Source organism: Camelus ferus, chromosome 3, assembly GCF_009834535.1.
Source record: "Camelus ferus isolate YT-003-E chromosome 3, BCGSAC_Cfer_1.0, whole genome shotgun sequence".
In the NCBI taxonomy this organism is placed as follows: domain Eukaryota; kingdom Metazoa; phylum Chordata; class Mammalia; order Artiodactyla; family Camelidae; genus Camelus; species Camelus ferus.
Window position 1 is genome coordinate 102,561,936 of NC_045698.1, and position 16,294 is coordinate 102,578,229.

General features: G+C 34.7%; 1 protein-coding gene across 2 annotated transcripts in view; it reads right to left on the minus strand.

Annotated features, from left to right (window-relative positions):
* Window positions 1-513: 513 nt before the first annotated feature.
* Window positions 514-16,294, minus strand: part of LARS1 (leucyl-tRNA synthetase 1) — a 55,736-nt gene continuing 39,955 nt past the window's right edge. For both annotated transcript variants that reach the window (XM_032477035.1, XM_014557229.2), the window contains exons 24-32: window positions 15,961-16,051; window positions 15,012-15,152; window positions 13,856-13,996; window positions 13,002-13,112; window positions 10,795-10,905; window positions 8,449-8,553; window positions 7,063-7,158; window positions 5,513-5,645; window positions 514-925 (exon numbers count right to left, since the gene is read on the minus strand). In XM_032477035.1, coding sequence (XP_032332926.1) covers window positions 720-925; window positions 5,513-5,645; window positions 7,063-7,158; window positions 8,449-8,553; window positions 10,795-10,905; window positions 13,002-13,112; window positions 13,856-13,996; window positions 15,012-15,152; window positions 15,961-16,051 — 1,135 coding nt within the window. In that variant the 3' untranslated portion in view covers window positions 514-719. The remainder of the gene's footprint in view (window positions 926-5,512; window positions 5,646-7,062; window positions 7,159-8,448; window positions 8,554-10,794; window positions 10,906-13,001; window positions 13,113-13,855; window positions 13,997-15,011; window positions 15,153-15,960; window positions 16,052-16,294) is intronic.

Sequence of the window (16,294 nt, forward strand, 5' to 3'; positions counted from 1 at the left end):
ACAACTGGACTCAAGACAAATGTGATAAATGCAGATTTCTGGGGGGAAAAAATCCTCTCTTTTAGAACAACTAAATTTAGTGTAGATCAAATAAGCTATAAATAACTACTGATTATGCCTTTAAAAAATACTATTGGTGGTTAAATACATTAAAGCCTAAAAAATTCTTATAAATATAAGAACTTTTGTCCTTTATACAAAATACTTAGTGATCAGTTAAGTCAAAATATTCTCATTTGTTCTTTTAAAATCGTAAGAGTTCTCTTCTTTAAAAATCAAAACTAGCTGTCTAATTTACTCTTTTCTTTTTAAAGAAGAAAAACAGCTAACTACATAATGGATATAATATAAAAAGGTGTTAGATACTCCTTAGCCTTCATAAACAGTATGAAGTATACCTCATACATATTGACACATTTGTGTTCATCTAAAATACTATAAGCTTCTGGAAAATGGCAATAATTTGTTTTTAAAAAAAAAAAAAAGCAAAGTATGGTACAAACTATTTCTTTCTGAGGCCTCAAGAAGGGAAAAAAAAATTTATTAGGTCCAGGAGTCCAAGATAACTTGGTATAATTGATTACATGCAGAATTTGATGGTTGGAAATGAAACCTATTTAGGTCCACCCTAAGGTTCTCACAGCCAATCTATAGGCACACAGTAATGCCGGAGTAGTAATATCCCCAGAAACCAGGATAAAGCTCCAGCGTGTATGAGTTTAATGAACCAGATAGACCATTGTATCACCGATATCTGCCCGTAGCCCATTTTCAGAAAGATGAATTTTTTTGCTCATGAGGTCCACGTGGAAAACAGCATGCTCAGAAATGGGGGTCTTCTCAGTGTGCTCTTTTCCCAGGACAGGAACTCGCCGAGGTCCCAACAGTGGATCATCAAATCTCATCAGTTTCACTTTGGAAAGGTCTACAGCAAAAAAGATTATCAATATGAACATTTAATTACAGTCAAACCCATGCCTGAGTCTGATAATTCACGTTTTAAACACATTGGTTCTTGTATCTAAAAATATTTTCATCAGATGATGAAATAGGACCCACTCTCAGAAAGCTAAGCTAAATCTAACAAATCTTCATCCGCTGTCAGCTTTTACTCAGATCAAAGACTAGCAGAGATTCTGTATAACATATCTCCTGGAATTATAAACCAAGGGAAGGGACTGAGTACATTTTTGAGCATTATCCTATATGCTCTCTCAGATCAATTTTAATTTGCTTCAATTAACCATTTTTCAGATTATCAAAAAGCCTAAAACTTATTTTGCTTTCATGTCTTGCTTCCTGGAATATTTAAAACTGCAAGAGTTGTAGCTTTTTTTGGAAGACATTTTTGGAGAAAGAATTACTACTCTAACAAATAGCATTACCAGTTTCTTGTTTTGCTCCAAGGATGGAAATGTATTAATAAGCTGACAAGACAAGGAGCAAAGGAGGAGAGCAGGGGGAAAGGGCACAGATTTTAGAATTTTGAGCTTTTGGATTAGTTCCAACCCTCCACTGCTTGAGATTTTCCTGATCTGTCCTTGTGCAAGCTGATAAAAGATGGCTCCTGGCAAAGAAAGCACTTGTCTCTTGAAGAAATTTATGATCCAACAATCCTGCCAACAACTGAGCCAAAAAGAAATTTATTTATTTCGGCAATTCTGAGACATCTCAACATCAAACGGTTTTATTTTATTTGGTGTAAAAACACCATAAATGACTACAATTGCTGGTTCTGGATTCATATCTCATTCTAAGTGTAGTGTGGCTTGTTATTCTTAACCTGATACACAGAACAAAAGATATTTCTGAATTACTTCACACCCCTTTCTTAAGTAGATTGCTGGGTGGTCCATGAACTACACTCCCTCATGTTGCCTTGAGAGTATGAAGCTTAGCTTGAGAGGGATAAGATTTAAACAAAGATGAAAGGAGACATTAACGCAGCTGGCGGCTATGCCAGGAGTACAAGTTATTCAGGCATTCTGTTTTCCTTGGGAAACAAAGACTAAAGGACTCCAAGTTTATAGTAGGGATCTTGGGGCTTACAGAGCAATTACCTGCAACTACCATGAAGGCAAACCCTGCCTAAAGTCTCTGGAGAATCTCTGCGGAGGCCACACAACCTATCCCCAGACATAGCACAAACCCTGAAAATTAAAATGGGAAAGGAGCAGATACAGTCTTCATGACAGCCACGGTCTTATTTTGGGGGAAGAATACAACTCATCTTAATAGCTATTGAAATTCAACACGCACATTGGTGATACCAAATTATTTTCTTATGGAAGCAGTGACCAGTCCTGCCAGCAGATTTTATGCAGAAGGCCTTTTACTGCATATCTGCCTCTGTCTCTCTGTCTGTCTCTCTCTCTCTGAAATAGACCTCCCTCATCATTCTAAGCAATTTTGAGTCAAACTATTTCAAAGAAGCCTTAATACCCAATCAAGCTTCTAAGTGACAAAACACATCTGCTTTGATGTTTCACCATGTAGTTCATTACTGTCAATAAAATTCCTGGATCATTCTTTGTGGTTTTACTATCTTTTCTTATCCCAGACCTCTCTTATCATTGAAAATGTTGAAATTTAAGTCTGCAACTACACAAGATTTAAGGCACTTAGAGGAAAGATGAGAGTGATTGAAAGTCCCTAAGCACTGATAATGTGAAATGGAGCTTTTCACCTCCAAGTTCCTAGTTCATCTGTGGCATGGGTTGTGAGTGATTTAAAGTCATTATCATCACATAGTTGTTCAGTGGCCTTAGTGGAGTGAAATAATGATTTTACTTCCCAGTTCCTCCTGAATCTAGACCACAATCACCTTCAATACAACTGGCACTAATTGGACAACTTGCTGGCTATCGCAGCAGACCGACCAAGAAATATGTTACTGAATTTCACTCCTTTCTCACCTCATATACTCAATATACTCAGTCCTCTTAGATATCAAAGCAGCCTGAGGGCTTTTGGAAAAGTCTTGAGGTTAGAGCTCTTCTGTGGATACTTGGAGGAATATCACTTTCAAACTCCCCCTAACATTTCTATCTATTTTCCAAAATTCACAGCAGCTACTAACACCAAACTTAAAGCACTTTATAATAATATTATTCACAGCTAGAATGACATAGGATGTAAGAATTATGCCAGAGACTCAGTGAGAAAAGACGAGACATAAAAAATACATTCAGTACAATTCTGAAGAACCTAGACAGTGTTGTATCTGAGTATATTTAAAAGGGAGTCAGGTTTAATATTATATAATCCAATTTCCAATACAGGAAGACAGCCTCTTACATGCTACAACCTCATAATAATCCTATCCAGTAGTTCCACACAAATATCTATTTTCTTTAGAGCCATTATATTGTTCTTCAAGGCAAAGAGTATATGCTATTACAAAATTTTCTCTTGACTAAATACATGTAATATAATAATTTTATTTATTTCAGGGGGGTAATTAGGTTTACTTATTTATTTTTAGAAGAGGTACTTACTGGGAATTGAACCCAGGACCTCATGCATGCTAAGCATGCGCTCTACCACTTGAGCTATACCCTCCCCCCTAAATACATGTAATATGAAACAGCCAAAAGGAGGGCCACAAAATGGCTGCCTTGTATGTTTACATTTTGAAACTTTCAAGTTCTGCTTTTTATGGCCTATATGGACAGCACTATCATTCTATAGTACCTGGTTTAACGAGGAAACATAATAAATGTCTACAACATGGATGAACCTTGAAGACATTTTGCTAAGTGAAACAAGACAGACACAAAAGGACAATACTGTATGATCCCACTTATACAGATACCTAGAACAGTCAAATACATAAAGCAGAAGAGTAGTTACCAGGGACTGAAGGGAGGCAGAATGAGGAGTTACTATTAAATGGGGACAGAGTTTCCCTTTGGGATGAAAAAAAAGTTCTATAGATGGACAGTGTGATGGTTGCACACCAATGAAAATGTGCTGAATGCCACTGAACTGTACACATAAAAAATGACTAAGATGGTCAATTTGATGTATCTTTTACCACAATTTTTTAACTGTCCACAAACAAAAGAATCCCTAGCCCTAATATACCACTGGTACACAGTGAAACAAGCAGTAGTGTTTCCCTCCTGCAAGTAAGTACACACCTTCCCCTCACCCTCACAGGTGATCATTTTCAAGGCCCCACCCAAACAATGTTTTCTCCATAAATTCATCCCTGATCACCAGCTGAAATAATCTCACCTCTTTCTGTGCTGTAAATTTTACCTACACCTCTCTTACCGCGGTCAGCAGTTTCTCCGTAGGTGACGATTATGTACGGCAATGGTTAGTCCCCTACCCCCCTCACTAGACGCAGCCTCCTGATGAACAGCACTTTGTGGACTCTCAGAGCCCCGAGTCCCCACACACAAGTCTCTGCATACACACTTATCTCCACACACACTACACATGGTGGTCTCTCAAGAAATAACAACGGAAGGTGTACAAATGACCTCAAGGGAACAAAAATACATGGTAGAATGAATTTCAAAGGGCTATTTTATGTGTTCCATGTTAATGGAATATTGTTACCCTGAATACAGTTCCATAATTTAGGTCACTGTATGGGATTTGTAAATCTTTTCAGAAATTTTTTACACTGATGGTATGTAGCCCAATCAACTCTTGATTGTCATCAAGAAGAGAAGAGAGAGATCATGCAAAATAGAAAAACACACGTTAATTTGTCTTCATAATTTGGAAGAAAAATAATAAAGACGCACCAGCTCCTTTCACAATCTTCTCAGCCTAAGACCAGCTGAGTGATAAAAAGAGAAGCTATAAATTATTATATCAAATCTAATCACAGAAGATCTGGACAATATTGCTAAGAAATTAAGATTTATTTACATATTTTACCTGGAGGCACATTGTCTAAAAGGAAGACTATGACCTTTGGAGTCAAATAGACCTGAGTTTGAATTACATCTCCAGGATTTACTAGCTGAATGAACTTTGAAAGTTACTTAGCCTTTCTTACCTCCATTTCATCATCTGCAAGAGGGGAATAATAATATTGCTAATGTTACAGGGTTGTAAAAGGATTAAATGGCAAATACACGGCAGACACTCAGTAACTTTTACTCAGTTTCTCCTCTTTCCCTAGGAACAGACTCAGTTAAGCAGGTTAGTTTGGAAAATAAAGGGAATGTGTTCCTTAATTCTAAATACCTCTGAGAGATAGAAACTGCTTGTTACAATTTTAAAGCTAGATGGAATCCTAGAAAAATATCTAATCCATTGTCCTTATTTTATTAAAAGAGAGATCCATTTAGAGCTTAAGGGACATACCAAGCTCTCTAGTCACAAAGTCCCAAAAGAGAACATAGGTTTCCTGATTCTGGGTCCAACACTCTTTCCACAATATTACACAGCTGTCCCTGAGCAAGCCAGTTACTTTTCTTTCTCCCCTCTGCTTAGAACTCATCAAATCCACAAGCTACTGCCAAAAGTGCATTTCAGGGAAACCACTTACCTTTGATTCCTCGGTCCACTTTCATTAAACGTCTGATTATAGAATCACGGTTATCTCCTTGCCTGATTTCAATTTTGGTTGAGAAGTGACCACTGAATGGCTGAGGATTCACTAGGGAAACTGATACACCAGGCTAGGAAAATAAAAAGAAAATGACTGATACAGGAAATCGAACTTGAATACTGCTGAGAGGGGGAAGCTCTGCTAGATTTTTAATGCCCAAAGAAAGACAGATTTAATTCTGGTATTCTAAAATCAAGACCAAGGGATATTCAAATATAAAAGAAAAGATGGACAAAAGCTCACACTTGCAACCAAATGCCCAGGTAAACTTGACTATGACTACATATATCATTACTGATGATGGATGATAATAATTATATTTTCTCTTCTACAACTACCATCATTTACTGAATTCCTACTATTTATCTGTACTAAGCACTTTATAGACACCATTCCTATATCCTGAAAGGCAGTTCCTTAAGACTCCTCTTCATGGATAAGAAGCTGAGAACCAGAAAGCTTAACAAAAGTAGCCCAAAGTCACACAGCTAGTAGGAGGCAGAGTACCCGGTTTACTGAGCATAAACCCAGTTCTATGCCATACTATCTCCCACATTATATAAGCTATATAAAGACCCTGCTCATTATTTTAAGTGGGAAAAGTCAATTGAGCCTTATGAAATTTAAATACACAGTAGCTTAATAGAATGCTTAAAAGTAGCTTGAAATAAACATATTTGTAAAGGAAACACTATTTCATGTACCTATCTCCATGGCCCAAATGACTGTACTTTTAAAAGCCACCATATCTTAATGTAATGAGTATTAATAATATGATGATAAATTTAGGATAACTGCATGATCATGATTACCTAGTTCTTTCAAAATAGGCCTTTCTCTGTTTGCTGGGTTTTCAATTAAATGTGGAGAAACAGCAGGGTATATGTAAGTCCTCTGCTTATCAAGAAAAGTAGGACATTTTATGGACTCACAATTGCACTCCACAGGACTGTGCCAAACACTGCCATGCCGAATAGATTCTTTGAGAGTAAACAGACTCTAGCTAAATTCCAAAACCTATTTATCTTCACCAATAATGGCTAAAATATAAGAAATTTTAAAAAAGCATTTCCAGCATAATGTAAGATGGTGCATCAATCTGGTTTAGGCCAGAAGCCAAAAGTCTTGAATGGTATTATCCGAACAAAACTCATCTCAAGTATGAAAGCTCCTTTTCACTGTTTAAAAAAGTCTCCCATCAATTTCCACTCCCTTTTTTTTTTAAGTCAGGTTCTAAAAATAAAATTTAAAAATAACATCTGATACCATCCATAATAGTAGAATAAGGAAAAGTACGGATTGCACCAATCAGGGAATTAGAGGATCTCAAGTCCAGCCCCACTTTTAACCAACTATGTGGCCTAAGCCAAACCAATCACTTAAATTCTCTTTCTTCTATCTTCAAAATAATACGTTTAGATGTAAAGATTTCTAAGGTCTCTTCTAGCTCTAAAACGCAATAATTCAGTGAGATTCTTTCAACTTACTTCTGTTCTAAAAACATTAAGTGGTTTTCCAGGACAGCAGTCTTCCCTGACTTTATCTTCTGCTTCAGAGGCAAACTTGACTTCTATATGTTCTAGCTAAATAGAGAGGAAAAGATGTAAGTCCTTAGTATTACTTAATACAATTGAAATTAATCATCACTTCATTTCACCAAAGAGCAAAACTAGGTTCTCCACTTAACATGAAATGGTCTGTGCAATTTTAGTACTTTCCATACAAACATTAAATGAAATCTGTAATCAATTATTTAACACTCATCTTAGATGTCTCACAGTATGTTATTTATATAGTCATATTTATTATTTTCTGTAAGGAAATCTGGCATCTAACTGCTGCATAAGAGAAAACAAAAATTAGTATAAAAGGCTTCTACTTAAATAAACAGAAAAACTCGGAAATGTAGCAAAATGCATATGTCTGAATATAAGATGACCCAAATAAAGTGTTCCCATTGTCTCAGTGAAAACATCCAAGAATTTTTTTGACCTCCATGAATACATATGAACATTTAGAAATATACATAAAATAGATTTATAATACTTCTATATTTTAACTATAAATATAATACTTATTAACATATTTATAATTACATGGCATAAAATGCTTACTTAGAAATGCTTATTTCTTCCATTCCCATATTTTAGAAAACAATTTTACTCAAACTCTAAACCTGCACTTTTTTACTTCAGTGTCTTCATTATTACTATAACCATTTTTTGAATCCTCTAACAGTTTTCTAGAGGATTACCTTTCCTTCTGCCTAAGTTGAATAAGAGACAGTATTTTTAGAATCTATATATGAAATTGTCTCTGGGGCAGGAAGGTAGAATGGGGAGAAACCCACAGATAGGAGAAAGCTATTGGTAATGTTCTAGTTTCTGAATTAGGCAGCAGATTCATGGATGTTCATTATATTACTAATTAAGAAGAAAAAACAGGGCCAACCATGAACCAATGATAATATGTCATGAATCGAGGATTCTAATTAATCCAGTTCTGTGAATCTGAGGTCTTAGAGGCAGGGGAGGAAAAAGAAGTAATTCAGAGTGCCCCATAATATGAAAGATTTTGGAAGTATTTGAACATAAGGTCTCTCCTCATTTTCTAAAAGATAATTTTGAGAGGAAAATCCACATATATACAGTTAGTATATTTTGTGTAGAATAACCGGTAAGTGAAATAAGATAACAGATCATTTCTTCTCACTGTAACTTCTAGACCCACCATTTTCTTTCCTCCTCCAAAACATATTTGCAAAGGTATTAAACATTGAAGATAAAGTTTATAAAAAGGTTTATTATAAAACAAAAGAACTGGATTGTGTTTACTATAGTTAACTAGTTACTATAATCCCCGGCCCCTCTTACCTCAAGGGAATTGGTCAGATAGACTATATTCTCCACGAGCACTGCCTGCTCATCAAATTCTAATTGCAAATCCAGAACACGAGGTCCCGTCTTCTCCAGATTTTCCTAACAGCCAAAATGGTTTTTAAAAACAGTCACATTACTATGATGAAAAGAATATATTTCTGCCAAAGTAATCATTCTCGCAAGCGATAAAATCTTCAAATTTGAACAGTTAAAAGGAAAGGCCTTGGACTCATGCTTTTCCTTATTTATGTCTGCTTGCTAATGAAATTACTAGCTGAGAGTAATTATCATTTAAAGTTTGATAAGATTAAGGCAGCACTGAGAAGACTAGGACAAGGTTTTCAGGTTTATAAAAGAAACATGATTTCACCATTGTTTATTTAGACTGATTTAATATGCAAACCCAAAGAATTTGCTTTTGACAAGGAATCAAACAAATTGTGAAAATATCCCTTCAGGTAACCAAAAAAATAAAATAAAATTTTTCTAAGGTACCACATCTGTAAAGCTATCTCAGAGAATAGTGAATTAATAATAAAAAATTCCTATAAATTATAAAAAAAATTTTTAAGTCAGACAGCTACTCAGATAATCCTGTGACATATTAAAAAACATTTCTTATTCTTAATTTTCTGCAACATAAAATATTTGCTGCTCAAGATGTAACCTTCAATATCTAAGCTCGTATGCGCAAATACAGCTAAATACCTAAAACATGTTTCACTTACATAAGGTGACTGACATGGTTCCTAATATTCACTATCTCCGTTTACCATCCAAGTTCTTTCTTTTCCCATGAAAAAATGCTAGAAAACCATTTTTATTCCCAGACTTATAGAACACAATGGTTGAAAATTTCAAATCACTAATTTGTCTGGCAAATCACCAATATTACTGAAAAAATATTTTACTACCCACCCCCAAATCTAACATTGTTTTCTCAAAAAGCCAATCCTTGAATCTGACACCATTCAAAATTAGTTTCACTGGATTCTGTACAGCATGTCACCAAAACTAACTGCCTTTGCAACCAACAATGGGATATTTTGTTGAATCCCCATACTGACAATGGATCTGACATTTTGACCAATGGCACTAGCTAGAAATCAATGAATTATGAACATACTAGCAAACTTATTACAAAGTGATTGGTGTAGGTCAAGTCAAGATCCTAAATTATTTCTGAACTTCAAACACTATAAGGCTCAGATAAGTAGACTCTGGTCTAGAAGAATTAAAAGGCTTTCCTAGGAATATAATTTACTCTAATACAGGACAAGCTAAGAGTTTTAGCCTCTTATCAAGCAGGCATCTATAGCCTAGAAGATTCAAGAATTAATCTAAAGTATAATCATTATGTGCCTAGCAGGCTAGAAGACACTGATTCACATTTTTCAAAAAATTTACTAAGCCTACTTTTTTACAGGTAGTATTAAAGTGTGTTACGTGTATTATTTCATTTACTCCTCACAGTACTCCTAAAAGGTAGGTTCTATTAATTTCTTCATTTTATAGATGAAAAACCTTGTGGCCCAGAGAATTTAAGTGATTTGTCTAAAGCCTCAAAACTAAGAAGTGACAGACAAACAGAATCTGGGCCAAGATTAATCTGCATGGAGTCTGAGATCTTAAGCAACATACAGCCTTCTTTCTGTTTTCTGTGTCAAGAAATCTAATAGATTAGCTATGTATCTAAGAGTTTAACCCAAAGATTCTCAATGGGAGAGAGTTTGTGGTGGAATGATTTTGCTACCAGGAGATATTTGGCAATGTTTGGAGACATTTTTGGCTGTCATAACCTGAGTCAGGGAAGGAGAGATTCTACTGGCATCCAGTGGTTAGAAGCCAGGGACACTGCTAAACGCCTTACAGAGCATGGGACAGCTTCCCACAATAAAGAACTACCCAGCCCAAAATATGAATAGAGCCATTGTTGAGAAATCCTGGTCTAACCACTATAAACAGCACTTATCCTGTTAAGCTAAACCTATACAAATGTAGGCTCTTGGTTCCAGTAATAGGATCTAGTAAAAACATGTTAATGTAAGCCAAAAGAATATGCTTCCTCCCCAAAGTGAAAAGAAGGGAAGGTAGAACATGAAGAGAATCATTTAGTGTAGTAATCCTAAACCAGTTTTTCTTTCACAATACATATTTTCACAGACTCAGCGATTCCACAGGTAAACTCCAAATCTGATCACTCATTCCCACAACCACTGATTGAAAAATGCTGTTTTAGCAGATTTCTTAGGGGAGACTATGCCTGAATTTTGCCCTTCCTTCTACTGGCCTCTCTAACCAATATTTGTGTGCTCACAGCTCACAGAGTCCACAGCTTACCTTAATCATGGCAACAAACGGCATTACTTTCTTCATATATTTCTTCAACTCTGGCAAATTGCCTAGCTCACTAGCAATGACTTTGTTATCAGGCAATTTTCCACTGTTGGCCTAAAAAAAGGAGAGAGAGGAATGTGGAGAAAAATACTTTAAACATAATGTACGGTAGCAGATGTGCCTGTAAGAAACTGGTCAGACATGAAGCAGTGGCCTCTACCCGTCTGCTGGAGAAGAGCAGATGAGTGTGCGGTCTCCAGCACCATAGGGAAGGGAGAAGTAAATGAGGAATACACAGAGGAGCCTCCTACTCCCCCTAAATTCAAAAGATACATGTATTTTAGGGTAAAGGAGAAAAGCAGGTGCATCATGCTAAATATTTAATTTTTCCTTACATTAATGACAGCTCTAGGATTATAACATTATATCTTATCTGGTGATAAAAATGTTCTTATAAAGATCCTGTCTTTAAACTTCTAAAAGCATTTCATTAGCCACATCCAAATGAAAACTATGCAACTATCATACAAGCTGTATATATAATGGCTGCTTTTAAACACTCTTCCTTATAAATTGTTACCACAAATATGAAAAAACAATCCCTAGCTTTCGATCTGTTAAAATGATATACTATCTAACTACTCAAAAATAAATGCCTATATCATAATCACTAATATGTACACATTTCCAAATGTGCCACCTGAATTTAAATTCATTCCTGCAAACATCAATAGAAGAAAAATAAAGTAAGTGGCCTCTTCAGAGTTTTGAGTGACCTATTTTCCCCTCATTGTAAAAGGACTGCACCAAAGCCAAGGGTTGGGAATGAATCTAGAAGAAAAGTAACATAGAGTAAGATCTCCAATAATCTATCTTCTTTCAATTCTAACCTTTACTCAAATACACAGGAAAAAATATTTTCTCCACTTGTCAATATGTTGCTTTGAAATGCATATGAAAGAGGAAAGGAGAGGGTAGAAAACACTCCTTCTCTTTATGTCACCAAAAAGGTGCCATATTCAATATCAGAACATTCTTTTCCATTATAAACTGACTTTCTTTTGGTTCTTTTGGATGAAAACAAATGAAAATTTTAAAGCTGGTCATTCCAAATAATGCCAAAGGATGTTGTTTTCAAACTATATAATATATAGTCAAAGAATACTAGTTAAAAAGTAACTTCTAAAAGGATAGTAGTGATGAATTTTTTAATACCTGGGACATTATGTACTATATTTGGTTTTTCCGCTGTTTCCTTGAAAATGCTGTTACGAATATGGAAGCTACTGAGGCATAATTTCATTCTTCTACCTACCAAAGTAGTTTTCACTCTTTTACTTACCAGAAATCAAAATCTACAAGCAGATTTTAAAGACTACATTCTATTTCTCTTACAACAATCAAAGAGATAGTTCTCCGTAAAGATAGGTTCACATGGAATACAAAAACACTTGCTCTTCTCTTTCCACCAAATCTTACACACATAAAAGGCTTTCTGAGTATTCTTAACTATGAAAAGCATTAAGGCAAAATTCCAATAAAGGTCTAGAAAATCAAAGACTTAATGGTTTCTGTCCACCAATAGCTGTTCTTTATAATCTGAGCAAAAATTCTACAACATATACTTTGTTTCTTAATTTTGAATGTGAAAGGAAGAAGGTAGGGAGATTTTTTTTCTTTAGGAAAACTTACAAGTAAGTTTAAATATTGAGCTTCCTTTAAATACAACTATCATATTTAAAAACTATTTACCTGACACTCAAAAAAAAATCAAACTCTCCATTTCTATGGGTAATTATCAAATTGGACATTTTCTTTTAAATTACTCAAGAGCCAAGCTTCAAATCTTTTCAAACATAATAAAGTTAAAGCTTCATGAATCCCAGTGTTTAAGTCACAACAAATCCTAAAGGCAAATTTAGTCCTTCTGCTTCATAATTTTAACCACATGTTTGAAAAAGCCCCACACCTTTTAATTACATACTACTAGATCCAGTATTTTTGTATGAAAGTTCCAGAAATGATGATAAGCAGCTTTCCCTCAGTATCCATTTAAGGGTCACCAAGGATAACAAAGGGTACGAAATGCCTAAAGGTAATTAAACAAAGCTGCCTGTCTTCCATCCCCCAGACATTGCCAACACCTCAAAAACAAAAACAGCACAGGCAGTACATGACACTGCTGGGGGGAAATCTAGTGAGAGCATCACCTCAAAGTGATTACGTAGAACTGACAGGGTGATGTGTTGCCAAGATGGATAGTTCTTTGCCACGTAGATGGTGCAATGTGAAGGCTTCTGAGGTGGCTGCTTGTCAGTCTTCTACAAGGCAGGAGAAAAGGAAAAAAACATTTAATCACTTTCATCTAACTCAAAAATGAAAGAACCCTCTCTCAGTATGTACCACTACTGCCTTTAAATTTAAAAATATACCTATTACAGAACTTCAATAGCAATGAAGAGAACCCTATATATTTTAATGAAAGTTGTCTTAATTTTTATTACTATCAAATGTTATTTGGCCAACAACTTTTAAGGAATGATTTTTTAAAAAATGACTTCATACAGTTGATTTAAAATGTTGTATTAGTTTCTGGTGTACAGCATGGATGGTCTTAGAGGGCATTATGCTAAATGAAATAAGTCAAGACAGAGAAAGACAAATACTGTAAGACATCACTTACATGTGGAATCTTAAAAATTACAACAAACTAGTGAATATAACAGAAAAGAAACAGACTCCCAGATGTAGAGAAGGAACTAGTGGTTACCAGTGGGGAGAGGGAAGAGGGAGGGGCAAGATGGAGGTGGAGGATTAAGAGGTACAAACTACCGGGTGTAAAATAAGATACAAGGATGTATTGTACAATGTAGGCAATACAGAGTCAATATTTTGTAATAACTGTAAGTGGAGTATAACCTTTAAAAATTGTGAATTTCTATACTGTATACCTGTAATATATAATATTGTACCTCAACTATACTTCACCTTAAGAAATATGACATCATAAAATAAATACATAAATAAATAAAGTTTTAAAACATAAAAAAAAAAATTACTTCACCTTCCCTTTAGCTGGCATCATATAGTTCTTGAGTCGGAGTCTAAGGTCATGTGCTACCTCCATGAGATACTGTGAGGAACGGATCAAGCTTTCATCCACAGGACCTGCCAGAGGCCATGAAGCATTCATAATTGAGTCGGGCTTTAAAAAAAAAAAAGATTCAGTGAGATTAGAAAACACAACTATTTTATGATTCTTGGTTACAGTTTCATACCAAGGCTACCATCTGTAATTGTGTGCTCAAAGTTCAAACCTGACTACACATAACACACTTCCACAGCCCCTGATCTAATGTTCCCTAGAATTCAAGCTGTGAAGTCTGACTCTACATTCTTAATTAGCATCCATTTGTACAAGCGTATTAATACCCACACACATATGCTCACTTTCAAAGAAAATTATGTAATGCTAATTTGCCTAAATTTAATCATTATTAGATAAATTATGCACACTCTCAGTTTTATCCTATTAACATGAGTACTGAAAGTATGGCTATTCACTATATATATCATGAGCACATTTTTGCATTGTTCATGCACTGAAAAATACAAAAGAGCTTGGCTAATAAGCCTAGAAAGGAGTTATTAAACCAGCCAATCTGTTTATCTGCAAGCCTGGAAGAAATAATTGAGTTTATCTTCACAGCAAGAATGCTAATATAATAGCCTTGAATATGCAGCCCGATATATGCCACAAATTTTATATAAAACAAGAATATTTATGCAAATAGACACTTTCTTTGTTTATAAGCAGCTCATAACAGTTATTTATCCTTCTCAATATTTTCACCTTTTTAACAAACAGTTGGGAAAACAGTATTAGTTATACACGTATTCAAATGTATACATGAATGTATTCAAAAGTATTATAATATTTCCTAACAGGAACGAGATGATAACATACACAAAGTCACATGTTTTTAAAATACATATACTGTGTATACATAAATAAAGGCATACTGATATATGATACACCTGTCTAAACAGGAGATAGCTTCAGTCTAAGTTGCTGTAGTAATTATGAGATGAGGAATCCAATATTATTTTTGAAATATTCATTTTCAGTCTTTTTCTTTTCAGTAACATTATTACCATAATATTTATTTAGTGAGGACAAAATCAAAACTACCCAGAACACTTTAAATGCATAAAGCTACCTTTCCCAGGAGTGTCCAGATGTGCTCACACAAATGTGGACAGAACGGAGCCAAGAGAAGCGTCTGAACTTCAATAAACCGGAATACGAGGTCTCGGTGCATCCCTTCTATGGCCAATTCACGGTACTTATCTTTTGCAGCCTATAAAATTTGAAAGTATTTACCATTTCTCTCCCGTTATGCTTCTTTAAAATAAAATTAAAGGAAAAAAATTCAGTATCTATTTTAATGCATTTTTAAGTGTTCAGTCCTCTAAAATTCCATAATTTTTTTCTTTAACCTGAAAATACAAGAATACCAATTCTAACAAAAGGACATTGCAGTTTTATACTGATCCTTCAGAAAAAATATCTGAAATAAGACATTTTGCAATAGACATAAAAGTTGAATGATTTAAACTGTGTACTAAGGATGAATGCTCTGAGTAGCATATATTAAGTATCAAAAAGGCTATAAATATGACACTGTTATGCTCAGCACTTATCCTTATTTAACCACATCTCTGAAAACCAAGTTACATAAATCTCAATGTGATATTGCACAAAACTGAAGAAAGCTACATTTTCACTTGAACTGTCAAACTTGTGGGAACACTGACACCTTGTGGCGAACAAGAGAGAAAAGGTTTGCTTTCAAACTAATGGCAATTAGTTACAATCATGCCTTTGTTTATCAATTTAAAAATGTTTTCCTGGAAAATGTGACTAATTTTTCAATTTAACCGCTTTACTAACTCACAGCTCAATTAGGAACAGAATTACTTACATTAAAGGGACACAACAGAAAAAGTACCAAAGAAAACTATTTAAAATTTACAATTTATTGAAGAATTTACAAATTGTCAGTCTCCACTTAGGATGAATTATTATGTTATAGCAGGAGAGAAAAAAAAGATGAAATCTATCATATTCACACTGACATATTTTATAGATACAAAAAGATAGCCTACCTGAAATTCAAAAAACCCTGTTTTCAAAGCTTCTTTAAACATCATCTTTTCATAGTTTTGATCTGTTTTTATAATTCCTGCATTCATTTCACTATTGAATAGGGAAAAAAAGGTAACTGAGTTTAAAGGCAAGTATATATAGGTATACAAAACCTCTGCATACACTAATAAACAGTAAAATGAGAACATGCCTGAATCATTTAAGACTGCTCAACCACAAAACCATCCTTGTATTTCTTAAAACTGACTATTGCAGCTACCCACTGTCTATCCACTTTTGAGAATTATCATCTGATACTGCTTAGGACCTGTTTCAACACAGTTAATGAAGTGC